This window comes from Myxine glutinosa, chromosome 7 (assembly GCF_964187855.1).
Source record: "Myxine glutinosa chromosome 7, kmMyxGlut1.1, whole genome shotgun sequence".
In the NCBI taxonomy this organism is placed as follows: Eukaryota; Metazoa; Chordata; class Myxini; order Myxiniformes; family Myxinidae; genus Myxine; species Myxine glutinosa.
Window position 1 is genome coordinate 152,391,945 of NC_136267.1, and position 17,511 is coordinate 152,409,455.

Below are 17,511 nucleotides of genomic sequence, written 5' to 3' on the forward strand. Positions count from 1 at the left end.
CAACAATAATGAAAATTTTTATGATATCATTTTTTATCTAATATAAATGACCTATGTTGGAAAAGATGGTTCTATCTTTGGGAAATCCTCTCAGGATATTGATTTATCAAATTATTATACAAAGGCACAGGCTGAACGACAAAAATATAGTGTAAGTAAAAATATTAATATGAAGAATACTTATAAATTAATCAATTATCCAAACCCTACAGATGCGAATGACTTGATTAGATTCAGTGATTTATCACAATATATATCTTTAAAGAAAACAGCACGTTTTGTGAAACAAGTAAAATTTACAACCACAACACCTGGTTATACTGACCATACACCTTTCCTCATTGAATTTAACTACCTGCTTACAATTAAATTTTATAAAGAAGGACATTTAGTTAATATGCGAATTAATAAATGGGGGTATGATATGCCTGATTTAGGGTATAATTGGTCTTTTTCAATAAACATAGAAGACCTACATGATTTAAATCAGTCTCGTAAAGAAGAATATTATCCACTTGGTGAAGATAAGGATTTATGTGGAAGTACAATTAGTAAACAACAAATACGTGATTTTAAGAAAATAAAAATATATGATAGTATAGCGATGGTTCGCATGACAAAGAAGGAAGGTAATGAGATAAGGATAGAAAGCCGAGGAATACAAACCGATTTGGTAGTGGGAAGATGGGGTGGTATTACCTGTCATAATATTAATCTCACATATATTTCTGATACATAAATGGCAGGAAGAAGACTACAAGAGAATTATAATTTTTGTATTCAAGGATACCTACAAGAAAAGGGTGCTCGGTATTACATACCTTATGATTTGGAGCATATACATGGGAATTTTGTCATAAAAAACTGGCCTTATACTGATATTGTTAAACCCACAAATAGAGACTTGTTTAAAATATTAAATAAAAATGAACTTCTCAAAGTTATGAAATATAAAACTCTTTTAGAAATCGTCAACAAATCTTATTGGTATCCTATTATGAGAAAAATAATTATAGATACAAGAATATCTCAAAATCCAGATGAGTATATGTATAATATTCTTTGGGGTTTAAACTCAAGGGTAGCAAGGGATGAGGAAGGAGTTGAAGAAGAGAAGGAGGAAAGAGAGAAAAAGGAGAAGGAGGAAAGGGAGAGGGAGGAGAAGGAGGAGAGGGAGAAAAAGGAGGAGAAGGAGGAGAGGGAGAAAAAGGAGAAGGAGGAGAGGGAGAAAAAGGAGAAGGAGGAAAGGGAGAAAAAGGAGAAGGAGGAAAGGGAGAAAAGGGAGAAGGAGGAAAGGGAGAAAAGGGAGAAAAAGGAGAAGGAGGAGAGGGAGAAAATGGAGGAGGAGGAGAGGGAGCAAAGAGAGAGGGAGGAAAAATATAAAAAGATGGAAATCACTGAGATTCATAAAAGATTGAGTGTATTAAAGCAAATAAATCAATCTCAACGCACCGAAGAGGAAATTAAAGAATTAACAACTCTTATGAAGATAATGGTTTCAAAAATAAGAACGTCAATGTCTTCAATTTCAGAGATTTAAACGAGAAAGTGGTGAAGAAGAAGAAGAAGAAGAAGGAAAAGATTATGTGATTGATGATGTTGGTGCCATTGACTTTAGTTAGTTTTTATTTGTAAATAAATGGAGGAGAGAGTGAAGGCATTCCTTAGGATTCTTTATGTTTTAAAAATAAAGATTGAAATGTATATGTTGAAAACCAAAAAGGTTTTGATACTCTGTCGGAATTTTTCTGATAAATAAATATGAGTTATTGTCTCAAATGTAAAAAGAAAACTAAATCTAAAAATATCTCTTATGTTAAAGCTAAAAATAATAGAGTTTATCAAAAAGGAATATGTCAAGTATGTGGCTCTAAAAAGTGCCAATTCATCTCTCCTAAAAGAGGAGGAGACATACAAAAGTTTCTGTCAGGAAGTAAATTTACAACAACTGGAATTCCAGGGGAATTACACCTTCCAGGGTATTCTTTCTGTGGTCCAGGAACAAACTTGGATAAAAGATTAGATGAGGCTGACAATCCTAAACCTTGGTCTAAACCTACAAATAGGGTTGACGAAGTGTGTATGAAGCATGATATTGCTTATGGGAAAACCACTACGTTGACTGAAAAACATAAAGCCGACAGCGAAATGTTGTATAATTTGTCTTTGATACAAAATCCAACGTTGAGAGAGAAAGTTGATAGGTTTATTGTGAGAAATTTGATAAATGCTAAATTGAAACTTGGTCTTGGTTATTCCTCAAAAAACTATTAGGCTCTAATGATGCCATCAAGACTGAGGAGCTTTTGGCTGAAGAATTACACAAACCTATAATCACAAAGTTTAAAAGAAGGAAGGTTTATTCTAAATACACTGACCACATATGGTCCGCTGATTTAATTGAATTGAATAATGACAGGGGATACAGGTATGCTTTAACCGTTATTGATTTGAGGAGTAGATTTGCCTGGGTTGTCCCTTTAAAAAATAAAAGGGGTGATACTTTAATGTTAGCCTTTAAGCTAATATTTGATCGGGATAAAAGGAAACCAAAGAAGTTATGGACTGATGAGGGAACAGAGTTCTATAACAAAATATTCATGAAATTTCTTAAGGGGAAGGGTATTAAATTATACAGCACCTTTAATGAAGGAAAGGCAGTTGTTATTGAGCGTTTTAATCGTACTTTAAAAGAGAAATTATATAAAAAATTCACACAACTCGGTTCTCAAAAATGGGTGTATTTAATTCAGGATATTGTAGATAATTACAATAATACAGTTCATTCATCAACACAATCAAAACCATCAGAAACATTTACAAAATTAGAATATGAAAAGGAGATTAATTTGAGAAAGCCCAAGTTTAAAGTTGGTGATATTGTAAGGATATACAAATGGAAAAGCCATTTTGAGAAAGGTTATACACAAAAATGGACTAATGAATTATTTATAATCGTTGATGTAATGGCTACAAACCCTTGGACTTACAAATTAAATGATATAAATCGAGAAGAAATCTTGGGTTCATTTTACTCGCAAGAATTACAAAAAACAAAGCTAATAATTCATTAAACAACATTTCTATTCACCCCACCCATATTAGCTAATTTAATTCGTGGTAATAATAAAAAAAAATTAAATAAATTAAAAATCATAAGCCACGCCCACACCGACCCCGCCCACACAGACCCCGCCCACACAGACCCCGCCCACACAGACCCCGCCCACACAGACCCCGCCCACACAGACCACACCCATCATCCCCCACCCTCCGTGCACCCCCACCCTTGACCCTTCACCCCCCTCATCCCACCCCCACCTTCCCCACACACACAAGGGGAGGGGAGGGGTGGGATGAGGGGGGTGAAGGGTCTTTGGCAGGGGTGCACCTCCCCGTTCCCTCCTTTATTCTCTTTTTGTAATTAAGAATTAAATAATTGTAAACAAAACAAATATATATAAATATTGAAAACATTAAAATCTTTATATTATTAAAACATTTTTCTTGAGGTATACATTCAACTTCTCCCCAGCATAAGTCATCAATTTCTTCCCAACATAAGACAAAGGTAGTTTCAACAGCAGCAGATATCTTCAGGTTTGGAATCTCTTTCTGTCAAAGGCAAGAGGACAAGAGGGGAGAGAAAATATTACACACACACACACACACACATACACACATACACACATACACACACACACACACACACATACACACACACACACACACACACACACACACACACAAGGATATGAGGATATTGGGATACATACCTCTAAAAAATCGAGCTTTGTGTCCAAGTGGTCGAGTTGAAAATTTAGGGTACCACATGTTGACGGGAAATAACCACTCTTTGGAAAATCAAAATCGTCCCACTCCAAGCTTTGGTCTTCAAGGCTGCAAACAAAATAAGGAGAAATTACTATGTTGAAGTAAGCTTGACAAAACATCACACACACGCACACACACATACACACACATACACACACATACACATTCACACATACACATACACACACACATTCACAGATACATACACACACACACATACACACACGAACGCACACACAAACACATACACACATTCACAGATACATACACACACACACATACACACACACACACACACACACACACACACACATTCATAGATACATACACACAAGAACACACACATACACATACACACACACATTCACAGATACATACACACACACATACACACACGAACACACACAAACACATACACACACGAACACACACACACACACACACACACACACTAAGGCAGCGTCGTTTAACACAAATGTATTAATATTTAGTATCTTACCTTGCATATGAATCTTCCAAGAATGGTGAAACAGGCAAGTTGTTCAAGTTCATTTCGTTTTGCAACTCTTGAGATTCTGCAGTATTTTCATTCCAACCAGTTTGAAGTTCTGCCAGGATATTCGCATTGCTGTAAAGATAAAGGAATATTAAGTCATTTGTTGTATAATTAATCCCATACAAAGCTTTAAACACTTTAATTTTAAATGAAACTTACCTTGGTGAGTATTCTTCTTCTTTATCAGAGTAAAGGATGGAGTAGTAAGACATGTCGATCCCCAATGATCAAAATTGAATTGAACACGTTCTTTTATAATGAACAAAATGTATTTTCTTGAAATGACGACATGCAGTCATTTCGGGGAAGCCCTGAGCGTGTGTGAATAACAGGAAATAAGACAATGAAATCTTTCTGGGAAGTTATCCAAGTCATTGAAACAACGTCATTTCTCAAAAGCGAAGAATTAATAAAAAAAGGTTTGAGTATGGTGATGGAAGTTGGAGGAGAATTAAATTATTTCCCACGCATAAACAAATATTTGTAGGGTCGTTGTTTGAGTGGGCCATATTCACCAGATGATATTAAGAGTAAAAGGTTAAAAGGTCCATAAGGTCAGAAGGATCACAGGTGTTTAAGTGGTCTAATGAATAAGGATAGCATGTCAAAAGGTTAGAAGGTTCGTAAAGAAAAGGGTGAGAGAAATATAGGTGTTTAGGGGCAATGAGGGAGGGAAAGAATTAATATGGAAGTGAATGGGTCAAAGATTAATCTGCCAGATGATATGTAGAAGAAGGATGATAGGTCTATAAGAGAAAACAAATATTTGTAGTGTTTGAGTGGTCTAATGAACAACATTAAGGATAGGTACTACAGACAAAAGGTTCATAAAGATGAGGGTGGGAGAAATAGAGGTGTTTATGATTTTTGAAAAAGACAAGGGGGTAAATGACATTAGATAGGGATTTCCCATGTTAAACGGAGGTGTCCCAGAAGCAACATTATTACACTACTGATAGGGCAAAAAACAATATGCAGCACGATATTTCAAAAAAGGTTGTGGACGAGTTATGACAATATTTGGTGTACAGGTTGGGTGTGCGACGAGGAAGAATTGATTCGATTTTGGTGAAGATCCAGATAATGTATGGATCCAGATAAGATTTTTTTTGGGGGGGGGGATTTTTTCAAGTGATTCTTTACCATTGAGTGATCGGGAAAAAAATAATATACAGCACGATATTTCAAAAACGGTTGTGGATGAGTTATGACAAAATTTGGTGTACAGGTTGGGTGTGCGACAAAGAAGAATTGATTCGATTTTGGTGAAGATCCAGATAATGTATGGATCCAGATAAGATTTTTTTTGGGGGGGGGGATTTTTTCAAGTGATTCTTTACCATTGAGTGATCGGGCAAAAAATAATATGCAGCACGATATTTCAAAAAAGGTTGTGGATGAGTTATGACAAAATTTGGTGGATGAGTTTGTTCCGGCCTATCAGTGGGGATGGAAATCAAACTGATCAGCCTGGGGAAGGTATGCACACCACCGAGTGCTGTTCTAGTTCTCTATTGGTGGCAGCCTGTTTGCAGGTGGAAAGGCCTTGATGGTGGAAGGGTATGTCCAATTCTAATAGGTTGTTTGCATCTTTCTTTTGTGATGTTGCATTAGACATTGATATTTCTGTTTTTATGTGATACAAGTGCAATTTAGGATAAATGAAAGAATTTGTTTGATTAATACTTAAGGGCAAGTTTTTGGATAAGCCAATCCAATTCTTGAATTCTGTTATATGGGCTTTTGTGTTGGTGGATACGACTGATTGGTCACTCAAAATCTCTGTTTCAATATAAGAAGTAGCCCAGAGGGTTTGTAAAAATGTTTCCTCTTTTGTTCTGTCTGGCTTTTAGTGTGGTTTGGATGGATTATCTGTGTGTCATTTGTTACCTTGGTGGTTAGTGCAAGCTCTTAAAGGGCATGCTTCCACTCACGAGTCCGTATGTCGGGTGCTCTGAGTTTAAATCAGTTCGACCTTTCTGGTTCAAGTGTTCCTATCCTAGAATGAAGTTTTAGTGAAGTTTCTGGTTTCATTTGGGGTACATTTCACAATCGGTTTTTTTTTGTTTTTGTTTTTTTTTATACTGAATCGAGGCTCGTGAAAGAGCTGACATTTACTTCACAAACAAATCAACCAGACAAACAAAATATATAAAAAGAGGGAGAGGAAGACAAGATGGGGAGAGAAGGGGAAGCACACAAACACTTGAGAGCACACATCTGAGAGCAGGGAGATGTGTGGGAGGGAGAGGGCTTGGGGGGAGGAGGCGTGGGAAGGGGGGAGGGGGGTAGGAGAAGTATAAAACACAAGGACACCAAGGACTTCCAGGACAGAAGTTGGTATTTCAAAAAAGTGGAATTGGGGTGAAATTAGTGGGGGTAGAAAAGATCAAGGTTTTGGATGGGGGAAGATAAGAGATGGTGGTGAACAGCTGTTTTAAAGACCTGGAGAGAGGAGTGGGATTGAAGAGAGTGAGGGAGTTTGTTCCAGAGGCAGGAGAAAAGAGGAATGAAGGAGTGAAGGTGAGCAGAGAGTCTTGATTTTGGCAGTTTAACCATAAGAGGGTTGCAGGCAGATCTTGTGCGACCTGAAGGAATATTTGCGGGACAGAGCCCAGAGAGAGCTGGGGGGGCGAGGCCAGAGAGGAGTCGGTTGGTATAGGATTTTCTTTGGAACTGAAGGGAATGAGTGCAGGCCAAAGCAGAAATCCATTGGGGTTTCCATCTGAAAGCCCTGGTTCACGATGTAGGGAACCCAGGCTCAAATCTCATATGCCATGTGTTTGTCAATTGTCTACTTACGTATAATGTCAAATAGCCTCGTCTTCTTTTTGTATTTTTCTCTTTGGATGTGTTTTAATTTATGGTTTGATGCTTTTGCATTCATTCTGAAATCTTAAACCTAAAATCTTTTTAAAATCTGCGTGTGGTGCACAAGTACTGCTGTGGTGACACACCCGAGTGTTGCAGTTGCAGTGAGGTGAAAGGGCCAAAACAGCTGACATAATGATAACCTTGCTTGAGGATGAGCCAGTGAAACATGCTTGATGGTTATTAGCGGAAACCCGTGAAATCACAACTGAAGGTGCGGTACCTTGACACAACTGAAGTTAGAGTGATGTGGACGTATTGTAACAAACTTAAGGTCGCTTGCTCGTGGTGTTGACCAAAAGTGAAAGAAACTTTTTTATGCCAGCGAGATTCGGACTTGTGACCTGTAGTTCGACATGCATGTGCGTTAACTGCTGAGCCAGATAGTAAAACACCATTAAGAGTAAAGACAAAGTATATACAATACATGAAATGTATATCATATAATCGCATCTGCACGAAAGCAAAATGGCTGTCAATAAGGGGTGGAATACTGTACATGTTTATTTTGGGTTGTTTTTTTTGCTGGAAAACACCCCTAAAAGAAGAGCTTACAAAAATAACAATACCTACAGCATACGACGAACACGCCAGGGTGGCTTGTAGTCAAGGAAACGTGCATACGCCTTCACCAATAGGAGAAGAAGCACAGACAAGGCCGGTCCCTTAGCCCATTAATACATAGATGCCTCCACAGCCGAAGACCAGAGGCATTATGTTTTTGATGTGTCCGTCCAGCTGTGCATTATCAGTTTTTATCATCACGATAACTGCGGTGATTTCAAGCAAACTTGGCAGAAGTATAGATTGTAATCGCAAAATGAAGGATTACATTTTGGGTTCAAAAGATCAAAGGTCAAACGATATCTTCTCTTTAATTCATTATCATTTTTGTACAACAATAACTTGAGAACCACTGAAGCAACTTCAACCAAACTTGCCACAAGTATGGATTGCAATACAAAGCAGAAGGGATTCGATTTTCTTCAACAGGTCAAAGGTTGTAGGTCATTTGACCTTTGAAATAAGCTTGCAGACCACAACGAAAATTAGAAGCATCAGATGTTATCTCTTTTATGTGTCTGTTTTCTCTTTTTGTGCTCTCTCTCATTTGATCTTTTGTCACATTTTCATGTGACCTTTAATTGGTATCAAACATAACACTGGGTTGAGATGCAATTCGGGCGGAGGTATACCCAGAGGTGTCCGCATCAAATTCTATTTTGTGAATTACGATCGTGATTTCTATGTCTTACTTGATTACTACAACATATAAAGTAAATTAAAATAAGAGAAAACAAGTACAGATACATTCAAAGTCCACCGTCCCCATGCCAAAGAAATAAATAACATCCTCCAGCACGGCATTGCCATCAGGTATACCTATACCATTAGGTATTGCCTCCGGCGCCCATCAATACCGCTGTGCAGCTCATAGAGACTGTATTGGGCTGGAGAGGTGTACAATAATTGATTTATTAATTGGGTAATTAAAAAAAAAAAGTAATCGTAAAATAATTTCTTCATCAATTGGCTAATAGCATACCTCAACCACAAGTGTTTCATCCGAAGCTGTAACTTCTTCAAAAATTAATTAAACAAGTCATTAATTGAAAAAAAAATCAATAATTTTTTAATCAATAAATAACAAATTGATTAATTGATTAATTAATAAATCAAAAATATCCTTTATGGCCACATCACTTGGTCATTGTCGTGTCCGGATATCAGCTTCCTAGCTCAAAAGGTGCCTGAGATATTGCCCAGATGAGAAAGAAAACAAATAAGTGATTAATAATAATGAAAATAAATAAATAATAATGGTAAAATAATGAAATTATTAATCAATTGGCTAATAGATTACCTAAACCACCACCGTTTCATCCGAAGCTGTAACTTAAAAAAAAAAAATCAAGTCATGAATCAAATAATTAAATAATTCATCGATTAATTGATTAATCAATAAATCAGAAATACCCTTTACAGCCAAATCACTTGGTTATTGTCGTGTGCAAATATCAGATTCCTAACTCAAAAGGTGCCTGAGATAATGCCCAGATGAGAAAGGAAATAAATAAGCACTTAATTAATTAACTGATTAATCACAAAACAAAAAATAGAATTTTTGCCAAAGCACGTGCTCACTATTGTGCCCAAATATCAGCTTCCTAGCTCAAAGGATGGCGGAGATATCACCCAGACAAACAAGAAAAGAAGAAAACAAACAAACAAGGGAAAAAAAACAGAGTGAAAACTAGGTACTCCCTTTCAGCACGCGTCATCGCCAGGCTCCCGTTGGTGCCCGCCGATGACGTCATGCAGCGCATGGAGATGGATTAGGAAAGGAGTGGTGTGGAATAAACATAATATGATATAGTTCACAATTTTGGTGTTGTAATTAAGTTTAAATGAGGCCAACCCTTATTTAGTTGGAACCCAGTTGGAACAAACTCCCCCACTCCTTTCAATCCCACTCCTCCCTCCAGGTCTTTAAAACAGCTGTTCACCACCATCTCTTATCTTCCCCCATCCAAAACCTTGATCTTTTCTACCCCCGCTAATTCACCCCATACACTTTTTTGAAATTCCAACTTCTTTCCTGAAAGTCCTTGCAGTGTCCATATGTTTTATACCTTTCCCACCTCCCCCCAAGCCCTCTCCCTCCCACAGTTCTCTCGATGTCCCTACTCTCAAATGTTGTGTTTGTGTCCTTCCCCCTCTCTCCACATATTGTCTACCGCTCCCATTATTTTGTGTTTTGTGCGTCGGTTTGACTTTTTGTGTGATTAATGTTAGCTCTTTCACGAGCCTCGATCTTGTATACAAAAAAAAATAAAAAACCGGCTTGCGGAGAAAAATTGCCTCTAAAGGTTTGTTTTTTTTAAATTAAGCTTAAATGACAACTCCCACAGGATAATACAATCACAAAATCTACCTCTTACAACCTACATTCCATCACAAAAATCTGGCCATTTCTCAACCACAAAAAAAATACAAATACTCACTCATTTATGCCTCCTTTGTATGAGTGCAACTCATTCCAAAATTATATGGTAATTATGATTCCTGAATCTTACATTCAACATCCAACTGCAGTTCTCGAGGAACTTTTGTCGCTTACAATCCCCTCAAAGAATGGATTAATTATTAAACTAACTTTGAACACACAAAGCATTAAACACTTTTGTCCCGACATACATCACCAGCCTTATCTCTCTGGCTATTCCTCCTCATTCATTGTGCTCCTCCGACATGAACTTTCTGACCGTTCATCCCACACAGTTGAAAACGAAAAGTAAACACGTTTTTTGACTTATGCTCCCAAGCATTGGAATTCTTTACTGGAAGACATTTCCATTTCGGTTTATAAATCTGAATGAAATATTTTCATTTTTCAAACAAACCTTGTTTTACTCTCTGGACTCCCCTTACATGTTGAAGTGCCTTGTAAAGTCCTTCATTAATACGAAAGGCACACAATGTAATAAAATTAGAAATTTAATTTGTTTTTTGACTATACAGATATCTGGTGGACGCATGGCGGAATAAAAGAGAGCAAGAATTGGGGAGGTAGGGAGAGGGGAGAGGCAGAAGAGAGTAGAAGAGAGTAGAAGTGAGCAGACCGCAGATGTGGGTATGGGCGAAAGCACAAGGTGATGAAGCGCAGCACTTTTGAAGGACGGGAGGGAGGATGCAGGGAATCGGTTCCATAGGCGAGAGAATAGTGGGATGTGGAATGAAGGTGAGCACTCAGTTTCAAATTGGCATGGGGGTTGAGGGTGTTAACTAGGTGTGGGATTCCAGAAGAATGCACACTATCTTGGCAGGCTGGAGGATGACGGAAAGATGAGAGCGCTGGACGAGCAAGTCCAGAAGTGAGGTGATAGAAAACAGTCCACAAACCTTCCTGCTGTGGGTCAGAAGCAGATCTTGAGACACCCTCCCGCTGAGATACAGCATTAACGCAGTGTTAAACTCCAGCTGACAAAATTGTAAGCGGCTGCATCATCCCAGAGTGGGAACCCTTACACCAATATACTACAGACGTAGGCCTTTAACACTTTAAACAGTTCAGAATGGACTTAGTTCAGCAGAGAATACTGAGGTGTCAGCATGTCAGCAATTTTACTACAAGTATAGATTTAAAAAAAATTGGAAGCCATCATAAACTTGAGCATCCTCAGAACATTGAGGCCAAAACTCAACTCTCAAATGTTTGAAATATGAAACACTGCACAACACATTCAAATGCATTTAAAAAAAAGAAAAGAAAGAAAGAGCAATCAGAGATTGCAAACCCTCACCAGGATGTATTTTCAGTGTTTTTTAAGGCTTTTGTGTGAAAAAAAATATGGCGGCCGAACCACGTGACCGATGACATTTTTTTTTCCTAAACTAATTTATTCCGAGATTATGCTCAATAAATTTCATCTTGATCGGATGAAGTTTTGTACTTGTCGAATTATGATGTCATAATGGAGGCACCTATGACATCATCATTAACATATTTTATTCCCCATGGAGAGTTCCTTACAATGAGCCATGTCTCAATTTTTTTTTTTTTTCAGTGCTTTCGGAGATATAGAAGTGCAAAGTTTTTCGATTTTTCCAAGATGGCGGCCGAACCACGTGACCTATGACGTCATGAATATCATTTTAAAAATTATACAGGTGGAGTGGCACCAATGGCGAAAAATTCCTGTCAATCGGACCAACGGTTGCAGAGAAAATCATATTTATTCTGTGTGGACAAACAAACAGACAGACAAACGGACTCAAATGCAATACCCTCTCCTCAAGCGAGGGTAACAAATGCATGGAAGTATGCAGTGGAAAGTCCGAGCTGTGTCCACGTGTTTTATACCTCTCCCACCCCCCTCCCCCCAAGCCCTCTCCCTCCCACAGATCTCCTGATGTCCCTGCTCTCAAATATTGTACTTGTGTGCTTCCCTCTCTCTCTCCCCCATCTTGCCTCCTGCTCCCTTTATTTTGTCGATGTATCGATTTGGTTTTTTTTTTGTCATTAATGTTAGCTCTTTCACGAGCCTCGATCTTGTACACAAAAAAAAAAAAAATCCGAAGGAATAAACAATATAGGTTAGTCCTGTATATAAAACCAGCACCAAATTGTACAATGGGTGAATACAGTTTGAAAAAGCCTGAAAAACCCTGGATATTTGCAAAAGGAATCTTCAGCATTCGTAAAATATCGAGAAAGCAGGTGGGACAATCGGCTTAATGTTGCCTTTGAACGAAGGTAGATACTTAAGGGAGGGCGAGTTTTGTTCTCCAGAGAGATCTGTTTGATCTGCTCAAAAGAACATCCAAAGCTGCACTCGAATATGCAACTTTACCAGTCTTATCATCAGGCTGTGCTTTTTGGATGTTATCTTTCATAGCATGGGTTTTAGAACAAGAGAAACGACTTATTGATACATTTTGTTCACTCGTTGCAGGAATATGGGGGAGAAACGTGTGGGTGAATTGGACTCAAAACTGAAACTTTCTTGACACTTTCAAAACGAGTTATTGTGGTTTTATTGAAGAGTTGAGAATTGAAGTAATCGTCTGACAGGTTGGTACAGACACAGTGCACTTAACTATGAGGTGTCAAGTATAGTTAGTGTGGGTTTGATTCACACCCAGACAATGGCACTCCGCATGGCAGGGCATTGCCTCACAAAGTGTGCCTTTCCTCGAATAGACATTAAGCTGGGTGTCCTGGCTGCCAGCATTACGCAGTGGATGTTAAACATCATACAGTCTTTCACGTAGAGAATGTGAGCTATTGCCGCTACCTTCAACATACTTCATTTCCCGCCAGTAGTAGTGGTAGTAATAGTGGTATTAGTAGAGGTAGTAGTAGTAGTAGTAGTAGTAGTATTAGTAATAGTAGTAATAGTAGTAGTAATAGTGGTAGTAATAGTGGTAGTAGTAATAGTAGAGGTAGTAGTAGTAGTAGTAGTAGTAGTAGTAGTAGTAGTAGTGGTAGTAAGTGGTATTAGTAGTGGTATTAGTAGTGGAAGTAGTAGTAGTAGTAGTAGTAGTAGTAGTAGTAGTAGTAATAGTAGTAGTGGTAGTAATAGTGGTAGCAATAGTGGTAGTAGTAGTAGTAGTAGTAGTAGTATTAGTAGTGGTGGTAGCAATAGTGGTAGTAGTAGTAGTAGTAGTAATAGTGGTATTAGTAGTGGTAGTAGTAGTAGTATTATTAGAAGTAGTAGTAATAGTAGTAGTAATAGTGGTAGTAATAGTGGTAGTAATAGTGGTAGTAGTAGTAGTAGTAGTAGTGGTGGTAGAAATAGTGGTGGTGGTAGTCGTAGTAGTAGTAGTAGTAGTAATAGTAGTGGTAGTTTGCAGTGGTCGTGGTAGTATGCAGTGGTAGTGGTAGTAGTAGCATGGTAGTGGTAGTATGCATTGGTAGTGGTAGTATGCATTGGTAGTGGTAGTATGCAGTGGTAATGGTAGTAGTAGCATGGTAGTGGTAGTAGTAGTAATGATAGTAATAGTGGTAGTCGTAGTAGTAGTAGTAGTAGTAGTAGTAGTGGTGGTATAAATAGTGGTAGTAGTATTCGTTTGTAATAGTAGTGGTAGTAGTAATAGTGGTAGTAATAGTGGTAGTAGTAGTAGTAGTGGTAGTAATAGTAGTGGTAGTATGCAGTGGTAGTGGTAGTAGTACCATTGGTAGTGGTAGTATGCAGTGGTAATGGTAGTAGTAACATGGTAGTGATAGTAATAGTGGTAGTAATAGTGGTAGTAGTAGTAGTAGTAGTAGTAGTAGTGATAGTAATAGTGGTAGTAGTAGTGATAGTAATAGTGGTAGTAGTAGTAGTAATAGTGATAGTAGTAGTAGTAGTAGTGATAGTAATAGTAGTAGTAGTAGTAGTAGTAGTAGTAGTAGTAGTAGTAGTAGTAGTGATAGTAATAGTGATAGTAATAGTGGTAGTAGTAGTGATAGTAATAGTGGTAGTAATAGTGGTAGTAGTAGTAGTAGTAGTAGTAGTAGTAGTGATAGTAATAGTAATAGTGGTAGTAGTAGTAGTAGTAGTAGTGATAGTAATAGTGGTAGTAATAGTGGTAGTAGTAGTAGTAGTAGTAGTAGTAGTAGTAGTAGTGATAGTAATAGTGGTAGTAATAGTGGTAGTAGTAGTAGTAGTGGTAGTAGTACCATTGGTAGTGGTAGTATGCAGTGGTAATGGTAGTAGTAACATGGTAGTGGTAGTAGTAGTGATAGTAATAGTGGTAGTAATAGTGGTAGTAGTAGTAGTAGTAGTAGTAGTAGTAGTAGTAGTAGTAGTAGTAGTAGTAGTGGTGGTAGAAATAGTGGGAGTAGTATTCGTAGTAATAGTAGTGGTAGTAATAGTAGTGGTAGTAGTAATAGTGGTGGTAATAATAGTAGTGGTAGTATGCAGTGGTAGTGGTAGTAGTAGCATTGGTAGTGGTAGTATGCAGTGGTAATGGTAGTAGTAGTGGTGGTGGTAGAAATAGTGGGAGTAGTATTCATAGTAATAGTAGTGGTGGTAGTAATAGTGGTAGTAGTAGTTGTAGTGGTAGCAAATAGTGGAAGTAGTAGTAGTAGTAGTAGTAGTAGTAGTAGTAGTAGTAGTAGTAGTAGTAAATTGTAATACTTTTACAAATTAAAGTACTACTTAATTTCATATTTTGAGGTTGAATCATCCCTGCAATTTTGAGAATGATATCAAATGAGCTCAACAAGAGCATAACAATGAAATCCTGCAGAAGAACCTTTGATTAAACAGGTATATATTGAAAGGCATATCAACATTGAGAAAATATATTTGGTAGGTGTCATTCAAGCCCCCAAGAGTATCCTCATCCATTTACTTGTGCATGGTAAAAATCTCACAATCTGTCTTTCATGAGAACACACCTTTGGGCTGGCGCCACGGACAAATCTTGGATTTCACTCGAGTTGAGCACAAGAGTTGATCGCCATCCTAAATTTATCCCCTTGTGGTCTATAATATCCAGGCCTCGAGGTTTTTGTGGCAAGCCTCAAACAGAAGATTTGGCATGCTCGTTCCTGTGTTGATATACAACGAACAATTAACTAAACTGCATTTAAAGTGAGCTGGAAAATTTATAGTGCGTTTAACGTTTTTCCTTTTTACAACATGAACTGCACTTTTGTGTGGTTTTCTTTTTACGAGCTTTCTCATAATGGTTCGCAAGCGCACGCAATGTTGGCTGACATAAAATTTACATGACCAGACATGACAGATGGAATTTGTGACATAATTCAGCACCTCCAGCAGGGTTCACACACTGCTCATGGCAGAGAAAGTCATCAGTCACGGAAGCTTATCGTCACATTTGTTTATAGTATGCAACCGAGGAAGCAAACATACACCAGTGCCTTCAGCAAGGACACAATTTGAAGCTGGATACCACTTGCTTTGTGGGTGGGCAGTGGTGCCCACATGTGCAGAGATCGGCGCACAGTCCAATATCATCACCGTCGCCATCGTCAGAAGATATCCTCACCAACCTTTTGCCATTCCTCTGATCGACCTTTTTCCATTGCCACATGGTCGGGTAGTCGGCGATTAAAACCGACTACCCTCACTGGCTTGCCAGTGGGGACGGTGACTGTGACACCCTGCAGGACTAAAAACGATACCTGTTAAAGGGCGGATGAGCTCCCTTCAGGAGCTAACGGCCATCCAGTAAGGAGATGGTGTCTCCTAAAAAACACCCATCTGGTTGGACCGGTTTTTTAGGAAGTAGGTTGGCGACAGCAGCCACCCAGTACTACCGTTCTGACTTAGGAACATTAAAGTGATGTTCGGAACCATCTTACACTCTCGGTGTCACAATTGCTGGTCTTACCTTCTATCTCACTCAAGCTGCAGCAGCGCTATAATCTCCCTTTCTCAAAACAAGAGAAAAATGACCACAGTGTGGTCACCAGCTGCGACGTGTAAAATCATGAGCATATCCGTTGCAATATGCGCTACCAAATTCGAACAGTCATTAAATTATACGCGTGCACTAGCGTCTTTTTGTCTTTCAGCTAAATTTATTCTGGTTTCTTCAAACAAATCGCGATTTTAGTCCACGATGTGCTTGCCCCATACCAACGCACGTCCGAGTGTATGCGCATGTGCTATTCAATAATTACACCTAATTTGTGTCAAGTTCTGTGAAACGAGTTCAGGTGGCAACACTTCGTCAGATATGCAGCAAATACTTCCAACACCACATTTCAGGTGGCAACTCTTCATTGGATATGCAGCACTGCAGCAGACACTTCCAACACCACATTTCAGGTGGCAACTCTTCATCAGATATGCATCATATACTTCCAACACCACATTTCAGGTGGCAACTCTTCCATGGATATGCAGCAGACACTTCCAACACCACATTTCAGGTGGCAACTCTTCATCAGATATGCAGCAAATACTTCCAACACCACATTTCAGGTGGCAACTCTTCATCAGATATGCAGCAAATACTTCCAACACCACATTTCAGGTGGCAACTCTTCATTGGATATGCAGCAGACACTTCCAACACCACATTTCAGGTGACAACTCTTCATCAGATATGCAGCAAATACTTCCAACACCACATTTCAGGTGGCAACTCTTCATTGGATATGCAGCACTGCAGCAGACACTTCCAACACCACATTTCAGGTGGCAACTCTTCATCAGATATGCATCATATACTTCCAACACCACATTTCAGGTGGCAACTCTTCCATGGATATGCAGCAGACACTTCCAACACCACATTTCAGGTGGCAACTCTTCATCAGATATGCAGCAAATACTTCCAACACCACATTTCAGGTGGCAACTCTTCATCAGATATGCAGCAAATACTTCCAACACCACATTTCAGGTGGCAACTCTTCATTGGATATGCAGCAGACACTTCCAACACCACATTTCAGGTGACAACTCTTCATCAGATATGCAGCAAATACTTCCAACACCACATTTCCCGTGGCAACACTTCGTCGGATATGCAGCAAATACTTCCAACACCACATTTCAGGTGGCAACTCTTCGTTGGATATGCAGCAGACACTTCCAACACCACATTTCAGGTGGAAACTCTTCGTTGGATATGCAGCAGACACTTCCAACACCACATTTCAGGTGGAAACTCTTCATTGGATATGCAGCAAATACTTCCAACACCACATTTCAGGTGGCAGCTCTTCGTCGGATATTCAGTAAATACTTCCAACACCACATTTCAGGTGGCAACTCTTCATTGGG

General features: G+C 38.7%; 2 protein-coding genes across 6 annotated transcripts in view; both read right to left on the minus strand.

Annotated features, from left to right (window-relative positions):
• LOC137426076 (uncharacterized) overlaps positions 1-5,495 on the minus strand; it is a 43,194-nt gene extending 37,699 nt beyond the window's left edge. Inside the window, exons 1-4 of the mRNA XM_078781210.1 lie at positions 4,550-5,495; positions 4,334-4,462; positions 3,777-3,900; positions 3,519-3,615 (exon numbers count right to left, since the gene is read on the minus strand). Coding sequence (XP_078637336.1) covers positions 3,519-3,615; positions 3,777-3,900; positions 4,334-4,462; positions 4,550-4,602 — 403 coding nt within the window. The 5' untranslated portion in view covers positions 4,603-5,495. The remainder of the gene's footprint in view (positions 1-3,518; positions 3,616-3,776; positions 3,901-4,333; positions 4,463-4,549) is intronic.
• The window catches only part of LOC137431746 (growth factor receptor-bound protein 10), a 683,830-nt gene that overhangs the window by 468,074 nt on the left and 198,245 nt on the right, over positions 1-17,511 (minus strand). The gene's annotated exons all lie outside the window — the stretch shown is intronic.